Raw genomic sequence first — 16,696 nt, 5'->3', positions numbered from 1 at the left:
TCAAAGTTTTGAAATAAATCACAATATTTGAAAACAATGTTTCTTAGATACCAGCACTCAGGAACACCCTGACCCTAACCCTAACCCTAACCATAACCCTAACCCTAACCCTGCAAAACTGGTGTGTTACGCCAAAGGGCAGTTCTACCAGCATTACAGACACAGACTTACCTGTCCAAGCTGGTAGGTTAGTCTGTGAAGACTCCTGGTCTCTGCTCTCTGCTTGGATGCCAGACTCCTGGGTCTGAATCATCTGCTGACCAACTTGCTGCTGTTGATCTGACTGAATCTGAGACTGGTGAAGCTGCTGCTTTTGTTGCTGCTGCTGCTGTTCTGAAGGCTGCTGATTCGACAAAAACACCCAGTTCCAAATAAGTACATGTACCAGTGCCACAACCTCACAGGTTAAGACCGAGAGCAACTTTTGTGCTTACATGGACAACATTATATAGATGCCGTTACATACCGGTAGTAGTTATGCGAAATGCCCATGTTTTAACTGGTCAAGCCATCTTGACACTGAAAACACGGCAGTTACGCAATATAAAACTTTTAACGAATAAGGCGGCCAAAACTATTGGCATGTGTCCTTTGAACAGATTTTTCTTGGAAACTCATCTTTTCCTCAAATTATATTTCATTTGCAGTGGTTCAGCCAGCCTGAAATTTTTCTGTCATCTTAATTCTGTTTGACGTGATATTATTTTGACCCCCCAAAAATTTTAAAATCTTGACCCTCGGAAACACTATTTCCCGCATTTTGAGGGACAAATTTTGCTGGTATACTAAGCTGCTTTACATCTCTTTCCTTTTCTTTAAGATGACACACTGGACCAAATTTTTGTCCTTCATGAGTGGTAAAATTCTGTCAAAAGATGGAAATACAATACGCTTGAACAGTGACATTTTTTTACGGTTTTCCAAAGACATGCAGATCCCATACCTCTTGTTGTTGTTGGGATTGTTGTTGGAGCTGTTGGGAGGTTTGCTGCTGTTGTTGTTGTTGGAGCTGTTGTTGCATCTTGTTGTGTTCCCCCTCCTGTTTCCTTTTCTCGTCCTCCTGTTGGATGTTGAGTCGGTACTTGGAGGCCTTGATCTGAGCGACGCGGTCTCGGATGGACCTGGTCACCGCCATGCGGTCTTCCTCGTGGAGAAACCCTGACTTTACCTGAGCAAAATTTTTTTAAAAGATTAAAAAAACATCTGGGGGTATTTGGCCATTCTACTTCCGTACCAACTTTTAGGTCATTTGGCCCAAAAATGAAGAAATTGAACCCATTTAAAGAATTGGCAGGAGGAGAAGAAGAAGAAACAGTTTAATATGACTTAAAGTCTTTTCCTTGATTTCTACAGGTAAACTGTGTGAATGTCCATCTTGACACTTTTAAGTGTTCCTTCTATCTAAATGACATTCTCTTTTCTAGCCTCTACCAGGCTTCAAGAGTTACTGCAAAGAAATTGGCCAAGTGAAGTGTCTCATATTTTAATTGCTGAGAAACTTAACCATGATGGAACTGATACAAACAACCCAAGCTGATGTCCATCTTTACAACCAATTACTGAGAATATTCACTAGTTTCTTATTTTCTTCAAAACACCTGTTGACAGCAAAGCATGTGAGAAGGACACTGAAAAGAAAATTCTCACCATTTCTGCTGCCACGTCTTCCGGCTTGTCCTTCTGTACGTCGAAGCTGAACTCAATGGCTTCGTCGTCCTTGTGCTTGTCCCTCCTCCTCTTGGGGTCCTCCACTCGCAGGCGCAGCTGGTAGTTGGAGTCCGACTGCTCGCCCGCGGGGACAGCCAACTCCACGTACATCCCCGTGGACTCATCGAAGAACTCATGCTGTAACAACTCCTTGATGGTAAACCTGCAAGCAGATAGAAATAGTATTACTAGAGTACACTTGTTGAAGTTATGTACACCAGACAAGCTATTTGGAATATTTGGATTATTTGTATCGCGTGAGCTTACTAACACCTTTTAACCATTCTACTCGTAATTTTCAACTGTTGTGGTATAGGTAGTAGTATGTGCAATTATTGTGGTCTATGTAGTCTTCCTAATGATTCTGTATTTTAGCTTCAATATTTGCAGTAGTATAAAACTTTTGGATTTTTAAAATGAAATGTACATTGAGTTGTAATTCAGTAACTTATACTTTAAGTTTACTGCGAATGATCAATAAATAATTCTTGAGTCTTATTTGAACTGCTTATTTGTGACAAGAAAGTATGTACAATATTTGTGTGATTTTTTTATTTTTGTGATTTCTGTGACTCGTGCTGTAACAACTCCTTGATGCTAAACCTGCGATTAGTAAGAAACATTAGTGCACCTGTTTGGTAGTGCTATGAACTACATGTACTTAATTGTGACAAGAAAGACTGTACCTTTCTTCCTTCCTCTGTCGAGTGCCGCCATCAATGATCTCACGCAGCATTGGGGACTCTAGTTTTTGAAAACTCTCCGGCCGCACACCCTGTGAGGAAACACATTATACAATTTCAGCACAACTATTGAAAAAAGACTGTGCTTGTCTATTCTAAGGATTAGAAATACTTTTTTCCTCAGGTTGCCCACTGCAACAGAAAATATTACTTGCGTGGCGAAAGTGGGTATTTTGAACCCTGGAGAATGTAACGACAAAGCTTTAAGATTTAAACTGTAAGATATAGACGGTTCTATTTACCACCAAACATTATGACAAAGGCATGTACTACTCACACTTGTGACCCTCCTGTAGATCTGGGCAGCGTTCTGGCACTCAGAGTAAGGGTACTCTGATGTAGCCATCTCCAGCAGGCACATTCCGAAGGCATACACGTCCACACTCTCATCATAGTGTTCCTCGTACATCTCAGGAGCCATGAACTCTGGAGTACCTGTAGATACGTGATGAAGACACAAACTTAGCAGAAATGCATGGTAAAATCATAGCCTTGGAAGTGAAAAAAAAGTACTAGAGAGTACTGTAAGCACCAACACCAAACAGTTTTTGAGGGTTCTAGATACCTTTCCATAACTAATGTCTAAACCTTCCAATTGTTTTATGAAATATAATATTTATTTCTTTATACATTTCTGTTTTCATTAGTCTGGGTAGCCCACTCAGTGCTTTTAACCAACCAAGGATTGAGGTGTTCAAAAACTGTTTTTCCAAAGGGCAGTTATACCAGCTATACAGATACAGAAGCTTAGCATGAAAGTTCATCTGTGTTGGAACAAGTCATTATGAAATAAAGACTAAACTTTAACGTCCAACACTAGCTAACAAAGTATTGGGACTTACCCAAAATTTTCGGTTGACTGCATCAACCAGATACAGAAGCTGGTGTGCTACACTGTCAAATGGCGGTTACACCGACTAAGCAAAAACAGAACATGCGAAGCACCTTTCCATTTAGATGGTCTACTACACACTCACCAATCACACTCTTAACGAAGGACTTGTTCTTGAGGGTGGCGAGCCCCAGGTCTCCGATCTTGACGGAGCCCGTGGTGCCGGTGATGAAGATGTTGTCACACTTGAGGTCGCGGTGGATGACTGGCGGGGAGCGCGTGTGCAGGAAGTGTAGACCCTTCAGGATCTGGCGGCACCAGCTCTTCATGATCTTAGGTTTGATGGTCTTGAACCTCTTCAGATACCTGAGGTGGGGAGAACATGTGGATTAGGTAGTACTTATCAAGTTGAAGATAGAACAAGCTATGTTTAAGCTTTCAAGATAAGCAAGAAATAGTTAGAAAAAGTAATGCTTGATAGGGCTATGTGGAGGGAAATCTGTACTAGCTTGGTCCCGGCTGTTACATACCGATAGATGATGATGATGTTTTTGTTCCTCTGTAAACATATTTCATATAGAATCAGCCAAGAGAAAGAAAACTGTTGTAATGAAAGCGTAACTGGGCTCCAGACTAAATTTTTTTTTTACGTAGGAGCACTGATGTTAAAGAAAACAGCAAAAATCTACTTGCACCAATATTATTTGTACTTAAGATAGATCATCGTATTGAATGTTGGACATTGCACAAATATTGTGTTTTTTTTGTACATAGAAACATGAAAAGCAGCAGTATCATGTTGATAATCAGAGAGCAAATACACAGTCAAGATATGACTGTTAAACGCTTTGCAGTCCATGATATTGACATCATATGTGTAGTGCATGAAAGTTTTGATGGGATTGCTTTACAAAAAATAAGGTCTGCTTTCTTCAGTGCAGAAGTGAAAACACCAAGAAAGCTCACGTCTTCAGAGTTCCGGATGTCATCAGCTCGGTGACCAGCACGATGAACTTCTTGTTCTTGCCCGTGACCTCCCAGTAGTCGAAGAAGCGCACGATGTTGGGATGCTGCAGGTCCTTCAGCAGCTCAGCCTCCTCACGGAACCTCTGTCGCTCGGTCTTGTTCAACTTGCTGTTCTGTAGTAGGGAATTATAAAGGAACAACCGTCTTAGTATTGAAATTAGTTTAAATACTAAAAACTTGGTTATTTCCTATCATCATCATCAACATCATCAAATGGTTTATTTAAAAAAAACAACAACTTGTAGCTATTGGCTAACTTGTGTCTTGTTGTACAATTTGCGTTACCGACTTATTAAATTAATATACATTTATATGGCAGTACAAAATTAAATTAATGTTATTTGATAAAAACATAACATGATTACACATTATTATACAGTTTGACATTAATATAGGCTTGTGGTCAGCTTGCTGAACTTTCTTTAACTCTTACAAGGTTAAGCAGTTATGTGATGCTTTACAGATTACTGTATATCTTTCTATATCTTTCCTATGATGCAAAATTAAGATGCGTTTGTTCATAACTGCTACGTTGTTAATATGTGATTCAGAACATAATAACTACATGTATGACACTATGACATCATTCAAACACTGGACAACCTCATGTTTATAGAGAAGAAAGACTATGTCAAGTCTTGGAGAGAATACTCAACACACTTTGCTGAACAACAGATACAACTTCTGATCAAAGTAATATTATGAGTATGCTTATCCCAAACAGGCACCTATCTGTACACAAGTGTAACGTTAGATGAGACTATCAGAACAGGCTATAGATAACTGACTGTCCGATGATGACTTCCAGGGCAGACATGTTTTGCATCGCCAGCCATTTTAACTTAAACCATCGAATCTCTGACCCCATTCCAGGTAGTGACTGACAATATCCTTCTTCTAAACAGCAGCTGGACTGAGGAAAGCTCTTGGGAGGTCTGTATTTAGACAGGACAATGCCTGGGACAAATAACAACTTATGGTCCCATATTGAGGGTCATGTTTTAAAGGCACCCAAAGGGACTTCAGGGCAGTAAAATTGGATTTTCAGTCAATTTTGGGGTCATTTTTTTTATCACGTAGTCAGTTGAGTCAACCTTATCCCATAGCATACTGACATCTGTTAGTAGACAAAAATACAATATTGCTAACAGAAAATGGTTGCTTGTTTCATATCATAGGCTGATTCTAGCTATTCACTGATGGTACAAAAAAAATGAAGGGACTCATCGTGTAGCTTGTTCTGGGGCTATTTCAAATGCTTCAAGTATGAAATGATGATGAAAATGTGTTAAGAAATAGCAATATCAGACAGATTTCTGCATACAGAATATTCTTTTGTATTGACTATTGCCACCATGAAATTGCATTGGATGCCTCCAAGGTACATAATTCTCCAGTCTACCTTGAGTTCAATGACCCTAGTTGTGTCCCAGTAAGATCTACCTGATAAGGAAAGGGACTATATTTATTATTTAGAAATGTGAATCACGAAGGAGTCCTGAACATTTCAAGTATCTAGCAGAAGTATCCAGATCTTATATCTGGGTCAGTATGCTCAGAAACAGTAGTCTGTGTCACGCAACACAAATATTTCTTTTCCACACTTCAGTAAAACTGGCCTAATAATAGTACTGTTCTTTATTTTCGTAGTTTACGCAGGTGATTCTGTAAGGCTTACAGGCTGTACGTGTGGTCCGATACAGATCTGTGAAAAAGTTTGGCAAATTGCGGAATACTGTATTCCTGATTTTTTTCACTGTACTTTTGTTTTTCACAGTCACTTCTGTACCGTGAACTTATTAGTACCTTTATCAAATCATTTGACTTTTGCCCCTCCCTGCACTTGCCCACCATGAAGATTAAGTCCCAAGAAATTTTCCTCATACTGTGAAATTTTACTACCATGAAACAAATTGTTGGTAGTTTGTAAAAAGAAGCTACTTGAAAAGATGTTCAAGACCTGCTAGTAAACTGTTTACTTCAACAGTAACGTCCCTTAGTAAAAGCAATTCTTTGCACGCATTCTTCCATTCTGCATAGATGATATTAGATAATATTATACATTGAAAATTACAATTTTTTTCGCGATACTTTTATATTCAAAGTTTTTGCTGTGACTTCTGTACGCTGAACTTATCATTAAAAGAAAAAATTTGCCGACTTTCTTTTTGCTGCACCTGCCGCAAATATATACTTCTGCAAAGATGTCAATTCTTGGCACACTTTCGTTAACGCGAATATGTGATTTACAGAATACACATTTGATTTGCTTGCTTACATGTAAATCTTGTTGCCAGTGAATATTTGGAGAACCCAATTCTAAGAAACTGGGCTGCAAGACTTATAAGCATTCGGCACGTGCATGACAGTTAGGTCAGACAAAGTGGAGGCTTACAATGCAAAGTGATGGCTTACTCCAAAGTGGCAAGGATTAGAGGACACACATTGAAGAGACAATTCATATTCTGTGCACATCCTACACCATGGACATAGATAATGTTAATTACATACAACGTACTATAATTTTAGCAGACTTTTCACATTGTATTTGTAATTCACAGAGACAGCTTTGGTGTCACCAATGTGCCAAGATCTGCACATTTGCCACTACCAGAACCATGCTCTTTTTCTTCATTATGTTTTAAAACAATCACAGTCTTTTAAGTTTAGAAAAAAAAAGGTTTCACCTGTACTCTATAGAAGCAGTTTTTACCATACTTTCAGAATCTTTGATAATCCAAGAATTAATTCTCAAACTGGTTCAAAGGATAACTCTTGTCTACGCTAACAACCAAAAAACATTCTGACCAGGGATACCAAAATTATCAATGATTGAAAAATATATGTTTTGGCCTCAGCAGTCACAGGAACGGATACATTGTATGTTTACAGTCTACCAGGTGGGCTTGATTTATACAATGTCTGCCACACACAAGGCCATTGCCTAAGGTAAACACAAAAAGGACCCTAAGGTGACACGTGTTAAGCCCCAGCACTTCGATAAATTATCAGTAATGACCTTGTAACACCTGGTTTTGTGGACACCAAGTGAAATAACAAGATGAATGTACTAATCTCCAAGCAGATGTTGGGTGGAACATTCTGACGTTTTCTGACTGGATGCCTTTTCTTGTATCTTACCAACAGCAGAAAAGCCTCAAAACGTCTTACAATTTCCTACCCCAAAACTTGACGTTTGAGATTAAAAATTTAAAGAATATTTTTCAAAATCTTTAAGATGTGTTTTGTTTGTGTCATACACAAATATACCTTGGTCATGGATTTACATGCGTATAAACAATAACAGAAACAGAACTATCACTTAAAACTTTGGATACTGTAAATCACAGAACCTAATTTTTTGGTACTGCGAACTTATCATTACCGTGAACAAATAACTTGTAGACTTTCTTTTTATTACACATGCCGTCACTGCGAACATATAGTTCCACAAACATTTTTCTCATGCCGTGAACTTTAGATATTGTGAACATAAAATGATTTACAGTAGTCAAAATTTTTTTCCATCTCGTGTTTGGAGCCAGCATTGGTTATAAGATTGTTCCCTTAACCGGACTGAGGTGATTTCTGTTTTTGGTCTTCCAATCTAGGACCGTGTTTGTCCTTTCGGCGGAGTATTCCGTTAGCGGGTAGGTGTTTGAAAACCATTTCTGTTTCTCCGACAAGTCCTGCTGTAGTTTATGCTAACTCAATACCGGATAAAATTAGCAGTTTGACTCACACAAAAATAGGTATTATTGAATCACTGACACTAACTCAGCTAAAAAACACATCTTAAACTTTAAACTTAAAATTAGTCAAAGCAGTTTGGAGGAAAACACCCACATGGGCATTTCAACTATTTGTTGACTTGTCAAATACAAATACACACAACTTCCCTGACCTAGTTCCAGGGAAGGCAAAATAGATTAGAGACATCTGAACCCTGTCTCAGGAGGAAGATGAAAGAGGTCATCACTCATCTTCTGACAAGTAAGCAAAGTAACAGGTAAACACAAGGAGGGGTAAACACCCAGGTCTTATTTCTAACATGTCTTATGCTTGTTTCTTCGAACTGTTGGAAAAAAAAGCAGTACGTTGTACCTCAAAACAGTTAGACCCTAAACAGTATGAAAACTGCACACACACACAAGCATACAAAGACTGCACGCGTCTAATTTTTTCTGTGTGCAAATAGCCTGCTTTGGCGTACATCTTGAACATAAATTCAGATCCTACATTACTTTACAGTAGCAAAAGTTTGTGATCTGAGAAAAATAAACATGTTCGCAGAACTATAAATTGTCACTTGTACCAGTGGGTGCAGCAAAAAGAAAGTTGGCGAATAATTTGTTTGCAGTATTTTGCAGTATAAAAGTGACCATGAAAACCACGAATATAAAAGTACTGCGAAAAAATCTTGCCTTATAGTATTATACAGTTATAGTACCTTGAGAGCTATTAGTATTATATGATCTAAACTTACATTCTTTATGTACATCAAGTGGGCTGATTTTAAAGTTTTTTGAGACGCTTGCGTGCATACGTCAGGTTTTTGCCCACGTGAAAATTAGGTCTTAGCCTAACATGCATTCCAGTTTTCTGTAACATCCTCAAACACCTGTACTACCACACACAAAGTGTTTGTCTCACTTTGTATCACTAACATCCTTCTTGGGAAAGTCAGTGACCTGTTCAGCCTAAACTGATCATGAAGATTTCTTGGAAGCGTTATGACAGAAATCTGACATTCGTGACTCACGATTTGTGAATCGTGACTGTATATCGTGACTGTGTATATGCACGGGTGCAGTCGACAGTGTACATGTGAGTAGTGCTACAGAGGTACTAGGTTGAACTTGAAGTAAGCTGCCACGCTTTCAAGTATGGCTTTGAGGCCTGATGCCAGTATTGCATTGCTCAGTGGAGGGCCCAAATGCATGGGAATTCGGCTGTAGTCCCTAGGTAATATCTTTGAAACCTTTTTTTCTCTTGAAAAATTTGGTCCAGTTTGGAGACTTTGGGGCTATAACGAACAGGTAGGGTCTAAGCTTTGGTCAATTTTTTTTTCATTTCACCATTTTAGTGGGCGTAATGAGAGACCTGAGTGATGAGGTCTTGCATGGCCGGGGCGGATGGATACATGAGAAAATGGGGTCAAAGGTAGGGTTTGTTTACTGTTATCAGCTGTTTTCAAATTTGAGCTGGTCAACCCTGTTTAAGTGTTTTCCGTACATTTGGGAGGCAGACCCTTGTGATCTTCTAGTGAAGACTGAAGAATTTTGTTTCATAGCCTTCAATGGCCAAACATAATCATTGTGGAATCTGCCCCTGAGACCTTACATTGGATTAGGCTTATTTTGGGATCCCTTTACTGTCTTTGGCAGTAATCTGGAGCTGACAGGAACTTTCCACTTCCTTCTGGTGCCATCAGCAAAGAACTTATCACGCCCAGGTCAAGATATATCTTGGCGAAACGCCCAACAACATAGCATTCTCCTTTCCACTGAACTTCCCCTCACTTCAACTCTATATTCTTGTTTGAATCTGAAACTTGCAAATGTATTTGTGTTGATGATAGGAAAGATGCCAGTCTTTCCTCTTCTGTACTAGACAATACAATAATACGTTCTTTCCGATCGTGACTCATAATACTTCCCATAGAGCCCTAGACGATTTATAAATGCTTGGGAATGTCACTGGGTGCAGCTGACTTCCCTTTAGAATTCCTTCTGCCAAGGCCTTGTGAGATACCAGTACTGCCAGTATGAAACATGAGCGTACTACTGGGTCCATCCTGACTGCTAACTAGGTTGCCGTCTCATTCATCATTCTGACAGAACTTTTCTGCAGACAACATCCTCAGAGAGGGCCTGCATGGGGAGGTCCCAACAATGCTCTACGCTAAATTTTGAGAGACGGCTACGTATTACACTACAGTAGCTTTTACGCTTTACGATAAATAACAAGTGGCTGCAATGTATTACGTAGAATCATCATTACGTAGAATTAAAACGCGAATTACGCCCTATGCAAAATGCACCAACTACGCTCTACATTGAATTAGAGTGGTCCATCTTGGCTCTATGTAGAATTAAAAGGCCGATTACACTCTACGGAAAAGGGCATGCGGGACCCCCTCAGAGACTCAGATCACAAGTACTGTAAATCACAATTTTTTTTCGCAGTACTTTTATATTCACAGTCCCGTGAACTTATCATTACTGTGAACAAATATTTGGTGACTTTCCTTTTGTTTTGCTGCACCTGCTTTGACTTTATTAGGATCCACAAAACCGACAGTACAGTTTTGGTCCCAAACAACTACCTTGTGGAACCCTACATTGTAACACCCGTTCTATGCTGTATGCTCCGTTTGCCTGCTGCCACTGTAAACATGTCAATTTTTTTTACTTGTTTCTCATTTTTCGTCCCACTCTTTGACACATAAATTTTCACCTTCCTCCTCACTAAACTCCAAGCAGATGTTGGGGGTACAACTGTGAAGTTTTCTGAAGGTTCAGTTTTTTGGAGTCGTCTACCCTTGCTAGAAAAACCAGCCGGTCAGAAAACTTGACACTTGTGCATCCCAACATCTGCTTGGAGATTATACCTCTGCAGCACCTAATTTGGCTGGCCTCTTTTCAACTTTGCGCCCTCCCCAACACCAACACCAGGGTGCAAAAGTGACTAGGCAACTGGACATCTGGCCAAGTGGAGATTTCCACCACCAACCATCCATTCGCAAACGTTTAGTAAGCTACCTACCAGCTGTAAAGTCAGTGTGAAGTGTTTCTAATAAACTTAGAACAAACACTGAGTTTCGAGCGCGTCGGCAATGTTGGTAATACCCGTACACGCGCCTCTCTGGCTGGGAGCTGTGGTAGTTGGAGTGCTTTGCCATGCATATGTCTGTCTACTCGGTCTGTGGCTGATTTATTTGCCTTTGCTCTGACCTGGTCAGGCTATGGCCTCTCTACAGAGGACTATTTCCAAATGGAATGCAGAACATCACTTCTTCTCAGTTCAGGCCTTGGAGGAGTTAGATGAGTACCACACACTCAGAGTCAGAGGTGAAAGAAAATGCAGTGTTGACCGAGGAGCTTCTAGGGCTATCACCGTCAACGGACGTAGGTCCAAACAAATATTCTTATCATTGGGGTGGGTGAGAAAGTTCTGCAGAGGACCCTAAGCATTTCTGTTAAAGGCATCCAATGCAATTTCAGGACAGCAAAACAAAAAATATTCTGGATGAAGAAATCTGCCTGGTATTGAGATTTTGTGGCGTGTGTTCATTATTATTTCATACTTAAAGTATTCGAAATCGCCCCAAAACAAGCCATGTGAGGAATCCCTTTATTTTTTGGTACCACCCATAAATAGTTTTTGCTGCTCTGAAATTGCATTGGGTGCCTTTAAATATTGCTATCTGAACAGTATAGAATCTTGAAGCGTTCAAAATCGCCCCAAAACAAGCCACGTGAAGAGTCCCTTCATTTTTTTGGTACCACCAATAAATAGTTTTGCTGCTCTGAAATTGCATTGGGTGCCTTTAAATATTTCTATCTAAACACTATAGAATCTAGATAATCATGAAAACACACTTTTTTTCCAAATTTGCTATCTGCCACACAATGTAAACATAATACAAATGATGAGTGTCTGCCCCTTGACTCAACAACTGCACCTCATTCCAATGAAGACCACACTACTCCCAAATCCCAACAAAGCTATGAGGGCCTGCATGGGGGGTAGTGATTACAAATTACGCAAAATTTTTCGAATTACGTTAAAGTCTCAGAGCTGATCATGACTTTACGATTTGCGGCTATAATGTCCTATTACGAATTACGTTGATTTTTGCGGAGGCTGCCTACAAATTACGAAGTCTAAAATTAAAAAGGCCTGATAACGCCTTACGAAAAATGGCATGCAGGCCCTCAGCAATGGACCGGTCCATGTTATAGATATAAGGGTCCTTTTGTGGAGTAACTGGTGTTTACATCGCACAGGTCATTACAATTTATGACTAGTCGAATATAAACATGCAGTGATATCTTGGTGTAAGCAAAGGCGTGTCTTGAGTGTGTACCATTGCCTCTTCAATGCCTCGCCTTGACCTTAAATATAGCCCATCAATTTGTGCTCGATAGACCATTTTATCACCAGACTAGGCAAGGTTCTTTTTTTTTTGTTTCCAACTTGAGCATTTTTTTTTCAACCAGGAACATGAAAATGAGAGTAGAATCTAACAGTTGTACAACAAATTTCATGTTCCTTTTCTAAGCTAGCTACGTTTTGTTAGCCTGTGTGCCAGACTGTTTCTAGGGCCTATATATACAGGCCAGCTTCTAAGCTCAAGGACCAACATGTCACCTTCCGATAGAGTCTATTATAAGACCCTGTGGTGCCAAATTTGCACCTGTCTGGCATCTAGGCTAATGTTTTGTAATACTTTTGTATTGTATTCTAAACCATATGTGGGAAAACATACATGTACAAATAAGGCATCCACTGTTATAATGTGTGTGTATTCCCTAAGGCTTCTCCATAATACACAATGAAGATTTTGGACACCACATGAAGGATTGAACAAGTGGCAGCCTCAAGCAAACGGAAAACCAGTGACCTGATGCTAAACATAAAATTGATAAGGTTCTACTATTACATACTCACATAATGAGACTGATGATAATGAGACTAAGCATTTTATACAAATGTACGCAATTTTTTGGTGGATGCGAGACAGTATGAAATTGGCAAGACAGTATCAAATTGGCAGGGCTGTATCCATAATAAAAAAAGATACCAATAGCAATAAAAATGCCTAAAACACAAATCACAAATAAGCCGAAAACCTCTGATTGGAGAGTTTGAGATCCTTATCAGCAAGGACAAAGAAGAGGCTCTGGTCACCAAATAAAGGACTACACAACAACTGGCTGCCTGAAGGAATAAAAAAATGGGATCAACAACCTCAATGGCTACTCTTCCAAGAAACACCTGTTCCTTTACTCTTATATATTCATCCTTCCATACAAAATTATCCCATGGGCATAAAGTTATGATTGTAAAACTATATTTACCAGTCTCTAGGAAAGAACAAAGAAATAAGAACTACTGGAAGGCAGTGGTTATACACTTTTAATGTTCTAATCTAATAAAGGGTGATGAGGTCAGGTTGTAAAACAGTATACTCTGTACCAGGACCATAAAAAAGTCCTGAAAGGGTTTTACATGTAAATGATAATCTGATTTGCCTCCACAAAGACATGGTGAATGCGGTGGGTCACTGCGCATCTTGTGGTTATTATAAATCAATGGTGGCAGGTCAGCTGCTAATGAAAAATCCATCAATGTTGTCTAATTGCAGCGTGCAAAATACCTGTTTGCCCAGTTGCCCCAGGCAACCAAATTTTACTTGGGACAACCTATTTTTGAACCTAGGTAGCCCAGTGTGCTACCTGAATTTTAAGAATGCCCCCCTTGCACCAATGTATCCGGCAGATGCTTTTTCATTTTAGGTATTAATGGCTAGCCTATTACTAGTGTCAGTTAACTAAAGGCTGTTAGAAATATTGTCAAAAAAAATAATGTATGTAACATTTACTTAATTTGAGGAAAGTAGTAACTTATAGATGGGGCAACCTAAAATTCTGATGAGCAACCTAATTTTTGCGGTTGTGGTTTAAAAAAGTATTCTGTACACCGAATTGTCTGATTTTGTTGGATTATAACATGTTTTGAGAGGCTAAAAATTAATCTTAGAATTCAAAGGTAATGCTATTTTTCTGCTTCCTTTACTAAGCCTTCAGCACTGTAAGTCAGACCACGATCCTCTTGTTCCTCTACCACCCAAAAGGTACTAAGCACAACAATGTAAGTTGTCTTTACTCTGTTTACAAAACATACATAGGATGACCCACATTCCCCCTTGCTTGCCCAGCAAGTTTGGAGTTCTTATCTCTTGGTAAATTCCTTTGCCTTTTGTGAGTGAAATTGCCTGTCATTACCCATTTTGTTTACGTCAAGTGGTACAGACAGACGAAAACAACAACACAGAAGAACCTAAAAAGTTTTTAAACTGTCCCTAATGATTGACACTACACTTATCAATTCTTATATCAAGTGGTGGTGTTTTTGTAAACGTGTACATTTTCTCCCATTGTATCATGCAGATGGTTACCATTATTAAAGGGTAGCTATAGGTAATCAAGTTAATGCTAATGTGGGTTTTATGGAGAGCAGCCAATTATAAGAAGCAAGAGTGTGTAATGAAGAGGAATGTGCAACACATTTCAATATAACTGTGTTAGTGTTAGCATTGTGAACCACTCTTCCAGAATCTAAATCAACTCTGTGTCAGCATGTGTACGTTCAGGGCTTGACATTTCTGTAAAATTCAATTCTGCATTATAAAAATCATAAAACAGAGCATATGTTCTTTCCGCTAACGAAGTTGCACATGTTTTTCCACAGTCTCAAATGTTTTTTTTTGTGCAAATAGCTGGTTGCAGCTGTGTATTTTTCCTTTTTGACAACCTGGGTTGCTCAAAGTCCAAGGGTGTGGCCATTGCCATTCAATTTACCAGTAATGGCAGCCATTTATTTTATCTCTGATGAGTGAGGTTGAAAAAGAGGTCAGAGTGAAGGCTAGGAACACACTGTAAATCACTTTATCTTCACCGTAGCAAAATTTCACAGTCTGATAAAAATGGAATTGTTCACAGAACTATATGCTCACGCCAGCAGCAGGTGCAGAAAAAAGAAAGTCTGTGATTGATTTCTTAGCGATAATGATAATTATATTCGCAGTACAGAAGTAGCCCTGAATACGTGTGAAGATAAAAATACCGTGAAAAAATCAGGAATTACAGTACTAGAGCCCTGACTGACTGGGAGCCTACCCACAATGCATTGCTACATTGTACAACAGAAGGTTTGGACTGGAGTGACACAATTCAAACAGTATTTTGCCTATGGGGATTTGTATATTATCGAGAGGTCATCAACTTTGGTAGTGTCCCAGATGAAATATTGCCTTCTGCTACCTTGACATTTAACATCAGCTGTTTCAACATGGGAGCTCGGCCATTTTCTTCTGGTTCAAAGAAAACAAAACAAAACAGTTTAGGCTAGGGGAGGGACCAGTCATTTTGTACACCTTAGTCTATAATGATTTGGGGGAGACAATTTTTTTTTCCTGAGGAAATTTTACTCGTAAAGGTCCAGTTTTCTGCTAAGAAGAACAGAAAAATGTGTGTTGATTTTCTAAAATCTGCCAAAAATGTGTGACCTGTAATTAACCCCTAGATGTTTTCTCACCTGGCTGGACTAACCCACTGAGACAGGGGGTGAAATTTTGAAAATTTTAGCTGTAGTTGACCTTCCACTTTTCGTATCCAAAGACACATGTAGCTTTGTAGTGGGGGTAAAGACTTGTGGTTTGAAATTAAGGTAAATATGTTTTAAAGTGCTTGTTATTACTCCGTGAAGGAGGTCAGGACCTCCGGACGGAGTGTTGTGATCGGCTGATTTTTCGTGTTCGCAGTCAAAACACTGGGTTCTCTTTGTGTAATCGGCACGCAATTTTATACGCCGTCTGCGGGCATGCCCGTGTTGATGCACGAATGTGTATTTTTGCCGTTGCAGCTTTCGCGGTCAATGTAATATTGCAGACGCACCCCTACAATTACGAGGCGAATTGGAATGGTCCAGAAAAACGCGTTGTTTGGAATAGCAGTGGGGGGGTGGAACTTCATGCAGATACGGGGTGGTTTTGATAAGTGGTTCCAGATGTTTTTGCCCATGGTTAAGAGATGCCAAGTTTTTTGGAAGATGTTCGCAGCCAAAACGCATTCTTCCGTACGTCGCATTTTTGTGTAATTTCGCATGTGGTGTGGCATTATGTCCGGGATGATGCACGTCTTTTTATTTTTACCGTAGCTGTTTTGATATTGGAGTAAATGGTTATTTTCGAAACATCCCCATGTCGTTGAAATGTTGTCGTCCGTTTATGTCACCGGTAGTAAGTCGCGGCGGGGCTGATGGGGCGGAAATGTGGGGTGGTCAGAGGTCAACATTAGGAAATGTTAATACCGATGACGTAATCCTATCGATTTCAAACTGGTCGGGTGTGGCGACCTAGTGGCGGCGTGTATTTAGTCACGTAGCAACTGGCCGGTCGTCCTAGCAACGACACATGGCCAATATTTTTGGGTTGGGCCGCTCCATAGTGTTAGTGGAGCAGCTCTTTGTAAACATGGACAATATTTTTGAGCAACCCATCAATGTGTTCTGCCTCGTGGTCGGATGTGGTCTGGGGCTGGTAAACCGCACATACAGTACTAGTAGATCGGGTAATTTTATGATTTGCTAGTTGTAAAGG

The 16,696-nt window shown here is 39.6% G+C and overlaps 1 protein-coding gene across 31 annotated transcripts in view; it reads right to left on the bottom strand.

Moving 5' to 3' along the window:
- The window catches only part of LOC109477311 (serine/threonine-protein kinase WNK1-like), a 78,322-nt gene that overhangs the window by 37,534 nt on the left and 24,092 nt on the right, over positions 1–16,696 (bottom strand). For 30 of the 31 annotated variants that reach the window (XM_019778444.1, XM_019778450.1, XM_019778449.1 and 27 more), the window contains 7 exons: positions 4,249–4,421; positions 3,428–3,648; positions 2,728–2,885; positions 2,394–2,482; positions 1,648–1,870; positions 944–1,168; positions 172–343 (listed from right to left, as the gene is read on the bottom strand). In XM_019778444.1, coding sequence (XP_019634003.1) covers positions 172–343; positions 944–1,168; positions 1,648–1,870; positions 2,394–2,482; positions 2,728–2,885; positions 3,428–3,648; positions 4,249–4,421 — 1,261 coding nt within the window. The remainder of the gene's footprint in view (positions 1–171; positions 344–943; positions 1,169–1,647; positions 1,871–2,393; positions 2,483–2,727; positions 2,886–3,427; positions 3,649–4,248; positions 4,422–16,696) is intronic. The other variant, XM_019778443.1, reaches the window with a different exon arrangement.

This window comes from Branchiostoma belcheri, unplaced genomic scaffold, assembly GCF_001625305.1.
Source record: "Branchiostoma belcheri isolate BF01 breed outbred unplaced genomic scaffold, Haploidv18h27 scaffold4, whole genome shotgun sequence".
NCBI lineage: Eukaryota > Metazoa > Chordata > Leptocardii > Amphioxiformes > Branchiostomatidae > Branchiostoma > Branchiostoma belcheri.
The sequence above is the reverse complement of the archived record's forward strand: the minus strand, read 5'-3'. Positions and strand labels throughout refer to the sequence as shown.